Source organism: Calypte anna, chromosome 9, assembly GCF_003957555.1.
Source record: "Calypte anna isolate BGI_N300 chromosome 9, bCalAnn1_v1.p, whole genome shotgun sequence".
Lineage (NCBI taxonomy): Eukaryota > Metazoa > Chordata > Aves > Apodiformes > Trochilidae > Calypte > Calypte anna.
Genome location: NC_044255.1, coordinates 18096862 through 18108187, shown reverse-complemented (window position 1 = coordinate 18108187; position 11326 = coordinate 18096862). Strand labels below are relative to the sequence as shown.

Below are 11326 nucleotides of genomic sequence, written 5' to 3'. Positions count from 1 at the left end.
AACAAACAGGGCCTATTGGGGTTTTTTTCCCAGTTAATTTTTGTCTCATTTCTCTCCAAGGTTTACCACAATGACTCAAGGCCATACTCTCCACAGCGCCCATAAATCTGGCTCCATCTCTGATCTTAATTTCTTCCCCAAAATAAGCCTCCCAGCTCATCCCCATGCCCTCAAATTACTCACTGGACAATGCAAGAACAGAGTATAAATGGTCAGAGCCCTGATGCTGAACAACCATCTTCTCTTCTGCTGTGGCACATGTGAGCCTCCTCACCCAGTCACAAGCTTACTCTAAACTTATAAGACTGAAGTATCTGAAATTCGCATTGCTTTTACAGAACTGGAAAACAAGCTACGCTGGGAGATTAACATGGAGAAACCAAGAATGAAAATGCTTGATGGGTAAAATACCATCATGTACTCCAGTTCTTTTGAGGCTGACGTCTTAACAGGAAAGATCAGCTCAAAAGTCATTTGAAAGTAGTCGTGGTATTTCAAGCTATTGCAAAAATTGTTTGGCAGAGATACAGGCCTTTCATCAGGCTCTGCATGACTAAGCTGATGTTAGCATCAAGCACAGAATTCGGGACTGATTGCATTGCGAGGGTCATCCAATAGCACAGTAATTTATTTTTTTTTCTTGCATTATTACTTTTCTCTTGCAGCAGTACACAGAAGAAAGGCAAGGTCTGCAAGCAGGCGTCTCTGCAGACGAGGTCGGCGCTGGGGGCAGCCGGCGCAGGGGCCGGGAAGGCCATGAGGAGAAGCCGGGCTGCTCGGTACAGGACCAAGCGCATTAGACGCGGATGCTCCCCGCCCCCGAGCCGCGCCGGAGCAGCGGGAGCGACAAAGCCGGGCAAGCAATGCGAAGAGGCAAGGAGGCTGCTGGGGTGGATGGTGACGGGCACCATCTTGATTGCAGCGGGCGGTGAGCCAGGCGCCTGAGGCGGCTGGGGAATGGAAGGTGTCCCCTAAGGCCCGGCCTTCTGAGTCGTTATTCATTAAAAACAAAACAAAGCAGCCCAACCAGCCAAACACCACATTTTCCCTGCAGCGCTGACTGCGGCCTCCAGTGCCGCCGCCGCTCCTCCGTTACCGCAGCGCGGCCGCTCCCGCGAGGCCGCGCTCGCACCGACACCTGCGCCCCCGGGGCGCGCGCAGCAGAGCCCCCTCCGCCCCGGCACCGGGTGGCAACGGAACCGGGATCGAGACCGAGACCGGAACCGACACCGCTCCCACTCCCGCGGGCGGGGGAGACGGAGAGGGGGGGAAAGGAAAGACCCGCAGGGAACGCCCCGCTCTGCCCGGTTGTGAGCCCCCCCACCCCATCCCAGTGGCGTGGGCAGAGCCACCGGCAGCCGGCCGGGGAGGAGGGGCGGTGCGAGGCGGTGCGGGAGCGGCCCCCACCCCGCGGGGGGCGGGCGGAGGGGGAGGGGGAGCCCGGCAGCGCTCCCCCCCGTGGTGACAGTTTCTAGAAGCACGTCCCGGCGTCCTTTGCGCGCTCAACATGGAGGAGCTGACGGTGGAAGTGCGCGGCTCTAACGGGGCCTTCTACAAGGTACCGGCGGGGGAAGGGGTGGCGGCGGGGCCGGGGCGACGGGGGCAGAGCGGGGGGAGGCTGTCCAGGGGTTTCCGCGCCCGACCGGAGACCGCTGGGGCCCGCGGGGGGAGGCCCAGCGCCGGGCCGCGGAGGAGGGGAAGGTGAGGGGGGGAAGGGCGTTGGGGGAAGGTGTCGGGGTGTGGTGGGGGCGGCGGGGGAGGGAGCTGCGCCGGGAAGGGGGTGTTGGGAACCGGCGTGAGGGGAAGGGGGGACCGGGAAATGGCGGGGATGGAGCGGGGCGGCAGTGGCTTGGGCAGGTGGTGGCGAGGAGGGTTGATAAGGGCTCCTCAGGGGAGTCGGGAAGGGGGAGCGCCGGGAGGGCCGGGGGAGCAGATGCACAGACCGGGGATTCGTTTGGTCTTCATTTTAGAAAGGGTGGGTGGGCGGGCGTGGTGAGGGTGATGCAGGTATTTTTGGAAGAAGTAGGGCCTTTGGGTGGGATGGGGGTGAACTGAGCCGGAAATAATGATTTTAAAATATTTGGAATTTTTTTTTTTTTTAAGATTTTGGGTTTATTTATGTCATCAGAAAGCTTCCTTCACCATCACCCTCCCAAGAATGTCAGGATGTTACAGGATCAATGCAAAATACTCTCAGCTGTTGCCTGTCAGTCATTTTCCCCTAAGCCTGGCTTCAGATGTTTAAGAATCCCAGCTCTTTTTATGGCAAGAGCCTTCTGTCTTCCTTTCCAGGAGGGCTGATTCCAGCCTGTATTGTGAGCATGTAGAGTAGCTGTGTTCTGGGAGTATTTAATCTCGGGACTCTTTAACATTTGTGCCAACCCACATACATGGTGTGGTGTGGCACATGCAACATTACAGGGGCGTGGGGGTGTCCTTTTATTTTTTTTTTTTCTGAATTTCCTGTGTGCAGCTGTGGGCTTGGCTTGGAAATCATGTGGTGATTGTACAGTATGTAAAGGCAGTTGGTGTTAAAAGGATTGTAACCAGCTGACTTCAGGAGTTGGTTTTTTCATCTGGCTATTAAAAGAGACAAATAGTATGTAGTTGTATGAGGAAAGAATGTAATGGGGTAAGCTGTATCCCCTTGATAGGTAAGCCTCTTGAATTTTTACCAAAATCAGTAGATAATAAATTTTGTAAATCAAATACATTTTTAGTTGGACTTGGAGTACCACACAAAAAAACACATCAGAGTAATTTGCATTTAGAACAGGATAGTTCTAAATAGAATTGATTTTTTTAAATTTTTTTTCTTTTCCACTGCCTGATGGGGAGTCCACATTTTGGAGATGCTTCCCAGTTGGTACGTTGTGATTTTGGACAGCTCTATAAACCATGGATTAGTTGTTTATTCCACCTAAGAAGAATGTGAAAGTAACGGGAGTACTAGGAAGTGTATGAATTTTTGGACTGAAGGGATCTTTGTGCACAGGGTTTATTGCTTAATAAGCCTGATTTCAGATCTGTAATGATGACGTCTAAGTCAGTGAGAATTGTCAGGCTTGGATTAACAATCATCATATGTTTTAGCACAGTGAACAGTGGCTAACAAAGGCAGAAATTTTACTTAAAAATGGCATTAATGTCTGCCAGATCAGTGAAATGGGGATTAAGTTCAGTGCTGGCATCTTCGTGATGAATGAAGTCAGTTTAGAGTGATTAGACCCATAGAGACCAAATCCTCAACTCAAAATAACAATGGTTCATGTGGATGGAAAACATGCCACAGAACCCCCATCAAACCCAAAACTGAATATACCAAACTAAAATAAAATATGAAAAAATAATTCTTGTGAGCTGATGCAATGAAAATGTGTATCAGTGGCTCCATTTTGTGAGTCCTTTTCTGTCAAGGAAAGAAGAGGTTAAGCATGGATTTTGGAGTTAAGGAACACTACTATTAACTTTAACCAGAAAGTTTCTAAAGCACAGCAGGTAGGTGTGTCAGCCTCCTTTAGGAAGCACCATACTTTGGAGACTGATAGCATTGATAATGGCATTTGCTAGATGAGAATAGGCTCACCTTGTCTAAGCTCTTTGCAACTGGATAGGAAGTGGCAAAATTTTTCCAAAGAGATCAGAATTTTTAAGGTGGGATAAAATTTGAGGCCCTCAGAACCATATGAATTCAGATAAGCACAGCATATCTCCCAGTAGATGAGATGAGAAGGGTCCTCCTCTGCCAGTGGAGATAAACCCCAAAATAATTATGTAAACTATTACGTGACAATTTTTAATGAATTAATATAAACTTCAACTTAGCTGTAGTAGAACAAATGTAGTGATTAAATCTGTTGAAGCATTAGAGTGGGATTTTCAGTAGTTACTAGAGATACAGCCATGGTCAATTAGGTTCCTTATAGATTCTTTTGTTACTCTAATAACTGTTCTTTATTTTAGTAAAATTCAGTTTTAACAGGGAATTCTTCCTACATGGATTTTTATGTGTATGCTCTGCTTGCTAGAAATCAGTAAGGAAAATTATGTTTTTCATTAAGATGCATGAAAATTCAAAATGGTTTCTGTGATGCTTAGATCAGTAGAGAGTAACTGTGGCCATGGTAGACTCCTCAAGGTAACATTTTTATGCTCTGTCCTGTACAAAAATATTATGATCTAAATTTAACTTTCTTATTTCTAAATCTCCAAAGAAATGTATGCTTTTATTTTCTTTTGTTTTAAATAAGCAATGCAATGTGGAAAACAGGACAGCATTTATTTTATGTTACCAAGATTTTCAGTCAGTATACAGCAGACAGCTTAGCCCCTCCTTGCAGCTCAGACTTTGCATACATAATATTGAGCACCCATTGTCTTTAGAAACAGATGGTGCTGGTGGGGCTCCACGTGGTTGTGGTCTTCTGGAAAAAGATGGGACTTGTGTAGTGGAACAAGGGGAATGAATAAGGTTGATGAACTCTACTGTTTGGGTGTTAACATTTATTAGGGGTTTGGGAATTTCCTGAGAGCTGAGCAGTTGATGCTTCCTAGGTGAGTGCCAGAGTGCAGGTTAGATTTTTGACTCATTTCTCTTTTTAGACTTCACTATTATTATGTGAAATGACCATAAATACATGGGTTTCTTTGGGTTCTGAGTGGGTTGGAGAGAGTGAAAGTTAAATATTCCCTCATCTTAGCCTGTCTCCAGTTGTTTTCAGGATGATTATTCCTTGTGTGATTAAGATCATTAAGTAATTTGCAGAATCACAGATGGTTGAGGCCTGCAGAAACTGATCCACACCCTTGCTCAAGCACAGCCACACAGAGCCAGTTGCCCAGGACAATGTCCAGATGGATTTTGAATATCATTGAGGATGGAGACTCCACAGCCTCCCTGGGCAACTTGTGCCTATACTCAGTTGCCCTCACAATTAAAAAAAAAAATGGAGGGTTTTTCCTGGTGTTCATACAAAACCTCCTCCTGTGTTTCAGTTATTGTCCGTTGCCTCTCTGGTCCTGCCAACTGTGAAGGGTTTCTGCGCAGCCCTTGGCCAGGACAAGATGAAAGCTTCTGTTCTATCCAGTATCTCCCTGTGTTCTCTCTTGTATGCAAATTAGAGCCCTGGTTCTGTGTGTTATTCATGAGTTCAGATGTCAGATTACAGAAAATAGGTTGGGCCTTGCAATAAAATTAGACCAAGGTACCTAAATTAAATACCAGATAACTTCCTTTACCTGAATCTGATTGAGTGACAGCTGAATAACTCTGAAATAACTTAACCTGAAGACAGATAACTCATTGGGTTCTTCTTTAGGGACTTAAATCTGCTGAAAAACTGAGTCTGGTGTGCACCATGCCCTTGTGCTCTTTCTTTTCTGGAGTAGTAGCTGTTGAAATTATGCAAGGCCATTGAATATATCAAAATGTGAATTGGAAATGAAACTTGGCCTTTTCTTTACATGTTCTGAAGTGCTTCCTTCTTACTCTGTTCCTCTTTCAAGAGGTGTGGCTGTTCTGGTAACAGGACTAACTGAGGCACTGATAGCAGGAGTTGGCATAAGCCGCAAGGCAGAGACTGGCCAAAATGTTACTGAGGGAAAAATAATGGAGATTTACACAGCATTTCTCCACATATGCAGCATCAAAGCATGATGAGCAATTCTGTGAGAAAGTTTTGTGTCAGTGGAAAAATTTAATGGCTTTTAAATTATATAATTTTTAATTAGTGGTTTTGAAAACAACTGAATTCTTCTGGATGGTGTTTAGCTTGACAGTTATTAAAGTAGGAAAACTGTCATGAAGAGTATAGCTTACACAGCTGTTGGCACCCAATTACTACACCAGGAAGCATGGTGACTGGAATGACTTTTTGTTCTTTGAAGATTATAAGTGTCTCACAATGGCCAGCAGTTATTTATTCTACCTAGCCCCCATGGGTGGGAAGTTTCAGACATTCTGAAGTTGTTACTGATTTCTTGAAGTTGAACAGACAGGTGCAAGAAGCATCTAGTCATTTCTACTGCTGGCGAGCCCTCTGATTGAGCCTTTTTGGCTGATAAAAGGGAGATGCCACAGGCAGTGGTTATTGATTGCTGATGCACATAATCAGTGGAGAGAGTGTCTTCCAGAAGTTTTGCCCTTTAGGAATATGTGTTTGAAGAAAGCAATGTAGCCAGTGTGAGTCATTTAGACATTAATGACCAAGCCTAAACCAGGGGATTCAGTGCTGAAGTTTTTGCTGTCGTAAGGACCCTTGAGCTTACATGCCACCATTATGATTGTGAATGAAATGAGCAGTAATGCCATAGGTTAAACTGTTGTTGCTATCATTGATTTATCATTGAGGATCTTGTTCTTACCTGATGTCTGCTTGTAATGTTTGTGTTTTGCAGCAAGCTAGGTCTTTCTTTTGTCAGTTCCCTGTATAAGCAGGTGCAGCTAATAACTTCTAATGAAAATCATACTTTATGGAGTTCAGTCTTTCTTTGCCCCTTGATATATTTACTCCTTTGACTTTTGGTTGGGGTTTTTTTGTGGGTCAGGATGGTACAAGTAATAATTATTTCATGTGTTTGTTACATTAAACAGTTGTGTAAGTTAAAAATACAAATGATTCTTGCTTTTGAAAGAAGTGAAAGGCTTGGTAACTGGATATAGGGTTCTCAACCTTTATGTCACTGACTCAGAAATGGTCGATGCCATCAGATGCAAAGCATTTACTGTTAGAAATTTACTCAGCTGTGGGTAAGGTGATCATAGTACAGTTTTTAGTGTGCAGGTGTGTGAGACTCAAAAGACAGCACAGTGGCTATCCCTGAGAAGAATGTTCACAGCTAAAATGACAAGCACCTCTGTTTTGTATAGGGCTACCCTACCTGGGCATCAGATAGACCTAAGAAAGCAAGATGGAGAGAAGTTGGACTCCATCTGCCTGTTAGACAGTTTGTGACTTTGCCTGGAAATAGATGTTAAAAAAAAGCGTGTGTGTGTGTATACAGAGACATAAAGTTCACTGTAAGGACACTTCTGTAAATCTTGATCCGTTTATGTTATCAGCAGATCCTAATCCTAAATCCTTGAGCAAAACTTAGGTAAAAGGGAAAGAGTGTATGTGTGTGTGTTAGGAGATTAAGAAGTCTCAGCTGTGGTGATTTTTGCAGTAAATGATCCATTCATAGTATCCTGTCTTTTTGTTCACACTTAACGTGGTGTGGCCTAGCATTGGATTTGTTGGATCTCTGATGCCAAAGCTGGTCAAGAGGTTTCATGACACTACCCCTGCTTTTCCAGGTGCTAGTATTACGAGTTCAGCTTCTGCCAAGTGAGTGGCAGAGACAGGTCTGTACCAAAGTGCCTGAGGAGCCAGCAGGACATTAATAGCCTGTAGTACAGTACAGTCTCCTGTTGGCCTTGTGAGCTGAGCTGCAGCAAGCAGGGCATACATGGACTTCAGAGGTGCAGCTCACAGTGTCCACTGAATGACTGACACTAATATCTGGACAGTCCAAATTGAAGGTCTGGCAAGATGAAGTCATGTATTTTATTTTTTTCCCTTCCTGCCCTCTACACTCTGTGGTGTAAATCACACACGAATGTTATGTGTAAACTTGCTGATAATAGAATCCATCACTATGAGTTTTTGATGGCAGTTTGTTTATTAATCTCATGTTTGGTGGTTTCTTGTTAGCTCTGCCTCATCACCTCTGGAGTGAGGATACATGGAATGATGTGTATACAACATAGAACATTGCAAACGTAGATATTGGCATTATTTATCTTAAGCAATACTGCTAACTTAAATTTCAGTAATGGAGGACTTGTTCCTTTAAGCAAAAGTAAAGATGATGCATTGTTACTTAATTTAGTAGAAAATGTTGATACAGTATCAGGCATGATTAGTGCGAGCCTAGAGTACAAGTCTATTTGTGTAGGTTACCTCACTGTTGAAGAACTCCTTCAAAATTCCTGATTGAAAATCAGGGTATTTCTTGTTTTATGTTCTTCATGCCCTTTCTGAAGAAATTATTTTGGATTTATGCAATTTAATGTAACTTTTTATTTAAAAAAAACCAAACGACAAAAAGCTACTTTGTATTGCAGAATATCTTAATGCCACTTAAAAAAAGTCTTTTAAAAAATATCTTCTTGGCTCTTGGAATACTTCTTTAAAAATTACACTAAATCTCATACTGACATGCATGAAATCCATTTCTCTATTTTTATCTTGTGGTTGTAAGTGACAGCTGATAATGTTTATAGTAAAGGTCAACGTTGTAGGTAGGAGAGGTAGTGTGGAGAAATTTTTACTTGCAGCATATGTTTTACTAATATTTTTGGCATGTTTCTTGGAAGTTATGGAATAATTTCTTGTCAAACAGTATTTAAAACTTGTATGAAATTGATTGTTTCTAATTGTATTCCAAATGAACCATGCAGTCTATAATACTTCATAGACTGCTGTGCTTCAGTTACTGTAAATGGGATTTCTTCCCTACAGCTGTAGAGAAATTGATAGTAGTAGTAGGAATTATACTTGGAATTTTTTTCTTTCATGTTACTCCTTCACTGTAAGTCTTGTTCTTGTACAATTAGACCGATCAGATTTTTTTTTTTTAGGCCTCACAATAATATAATTATTCAAATAATTGTAACTTTAGTTGATGTTTTACATGTGTCTATTTGTGACCCAAAGTGCATGCCCTACAAATGCTGTATTTGATTTTGAGTGTTTCTCATGTATAAATACTGTGGAGTAAGTTTGTGAATGCCAGCTGAAAATGCTGTTCAGTTTCAAGCAGGTTACTGCATAGGTGTCTGCCAGCTATGAGTCTGCAGAACTTTCTCATCTGGGAAGAGCAGTGCACACACTTTGAACAGAAAGACTTCCTTGTATGAAGGAGTTCCTGAAACCCACATGGTGCTGTAAAACATGCAGATTCTGTGTTGGAATCTGTACTTTCGATTTTATCCAGAAGTGTTCAGTGTTTCTGTTCATGCAGCTGACGTTGGTGCAGTGTCAGCTGTTCACCTGCTGCAAGTCATACCTGTTCCATTTCAGCTTGCCCATTCTTCAGTGGGATGTTAGCTTGAGAGTCAGTTGTAAATATTAAACCTGTTCATACTGTTACACAGAAAGTCAGACTTCACCTAGTAATGGACTAATTAAAATCCTGGGAAGTCAATTCCTTTTTCCCCTTGTCTTATTAAAGAAATCTGCAGTGAGTCAGTGGATTTGAGATTTTATTTTTTTTTTAACTGCAAAGCATTATATTCTGAATGTTTTTTCAGGTGTTGTATGGTACCTGATTTTGAATCTCTTGATTCTGAAGTTTTGGGTTTTTTAACAAGGGAAAGAAAATTCAGATTTGCAGAATGAATGTAACTACTATAGGCTGGTGTTAGAAATCAAATACTTCCCTGCTGTGTTGAACAGTGTAAGAGGTTGTAATAACATAAATAAGAGGTAAAGTTCTGCTATGAAATGAAGCAGCATAATGAGGCAATGAGTAATATTGAATCACGAGCTATTGGAATGCAGATAAATGGCTTCCCATAGAAGGGAGTTGGAGCTCTTTCTGTAAATACTGCTTTGTGTTGATAAGTTGTCATTTGGCAGAATGTTGGACTGCATGAACTTGGTGTACACTGCTGTGACTTGGGTGATATGTCCCTGGATAGAGTTTAAATTAATTGTAATAGAACAATGTAATTTCCTGCACTTTATAATGTGTTAATTCATCTCCATGCTGGGATTTGCTTAAAGAGGACACTAGTGGTGTAAATTTAGTAAAGGTTCTGTTTTAATGCTGTTGTTAGCTAACAGAGGCAGTAAAATTTTGTGATCTTTGCATCTTTAAACAGACATAACTTAGTATTCGAGCTCAGTTTACCTGTCTAGAAACTTCCTTGAAAGGTAAACTCCCTGATGATGGGTGTGTTTTATTGTCAGCTCTTCCAGTTGCTTGCCTTGCAAAGAGAAAGACATCCCTTCCTTCCCCTGTAGTGGCAGGATGGCCTTTGCAAGCATTTATTTTATTGGGAGCACAGTACGAGGTTCAGTGGGGTGATTTCTCTGATACCTGGTGACCTGCTTTGTTCAGGGTTCCCAGGATGCTTTCTGCTGGAAACAGTGTTCTGTGTTGCTGGCTGATGGCTTTGAGTGAAGATAAGGAGCAGAAAAGCAGGTTTGGAGCAAGTGCCTTCATGGCATTGCCCAGTATGAGTTCAGAAAAAAGGATATTTGTTTATATGGCCCTTTGCAACCATCTCAGTGTGGGCTTCTTTACTGTCCAGCACTATGTTGAGGGATCTCTTGTAACAAAATTTATCTTTCCCTGAGCTGACACTTAATACCTCTGTGGGCGAGTTGCTCCTTGCACAGTTGATAATGTTGCTCATCCTCCTCAGCTGGCCGTTTCTTAAGTGGATATAATCCATTCAGCAGATTTCCTGGAATTTTCCTTAACAAAGCTATGCAACTCTTACTCCTTTGAAACTGCAGGTTACCCCTTGACCTCCTGTGCTTGGCAAATACCAGGCTATAGCAAAAGCAAGGGAAGGTGAAAAGATCTTTCTTGTTGCTTTATATGCTTGCTTTGCACTGTGCTTGCCTGCCCCAACCAAGAGATGTAGGAACTTAATTTCTGCGTGGATACTTGAGTACAACTGTACATGTTAGGTTGTTCTTTGTCTTTACATCTTTTACATAACCAGTGGCGTCTAAAGAAATCCCTTGTTTTTCAAAAGGAAAGGAAATGGGATTTCCCTTCATTTTTTTCACGAGATCAAAATAATGTGGCACAAAAAAGTGAAATTTTGTAGTCTGTTTTCCTGTGAAGTCGGACAGGTGTTTGGCCTCACAGAGTCCACAATTTGGTGTTTGAAAGGTGATACCATAGCAAGCTCTATGACAGGCTGTGATGCCAGATTTTACATAAACTTGATGTTGAACTGCTCTGAAGGACTATTGTTTGAGATTCAGTTTTAGGTTGAGAAGAAGGTCTATAAAGTACATAGCACTATACACAGTGTGCATTGACAGTGTGCCCTGGGCCTGGATACCTCTCATTTTCTTCCTCAGACAGTTTTGCACACATGTAGATAAAACAATAAATTGATGGTGACTTTTCAATTATAAATATATTTAAAAAGAGACTGGATGTGGCACTTAGTGCCATAGTCTAGCAACCGCAACGGTGGTTCAAGGGTTGGACTCGATGATCTCTGAGGTCCCTTCCAACCCAGCCAATTCTATGATTCTATGAAATGTGTTGGTGTGATTTGAGCAGTCATTTGAAACAATCTCTGTGTGCTTTATTTCTT

The 11326-nt window shown here is 42.6% G+C and overlaps 1 protein-coding gene across 2 annotated transcripts in view; it reads left to right on the top strand.

Moving 5' to 3' along the window:
• The first annotated feature begins 1406 nt into the window (after positions 1–1406).
• FXR1 (FMR1 autosomal homolog 1) overlaps positions 1407–11326 on the top strand; it is a 31423-nt gene continuing 21503 nt past the window's right edge. For both annotated transcript variants that reach the window (XM_030456356.1, XM_030456355.1), the window contains exon 1: positions 1407–1558. In XM_030456356.1, the coding sequence (XP_030312216.1) occupies positions 1508–1558 (51 nt within the window). In that variant the 5' untranslated portion in view covers positions 1407–1507. The remainder of the gene's footprint in view (positions 1559–11326) is intronic.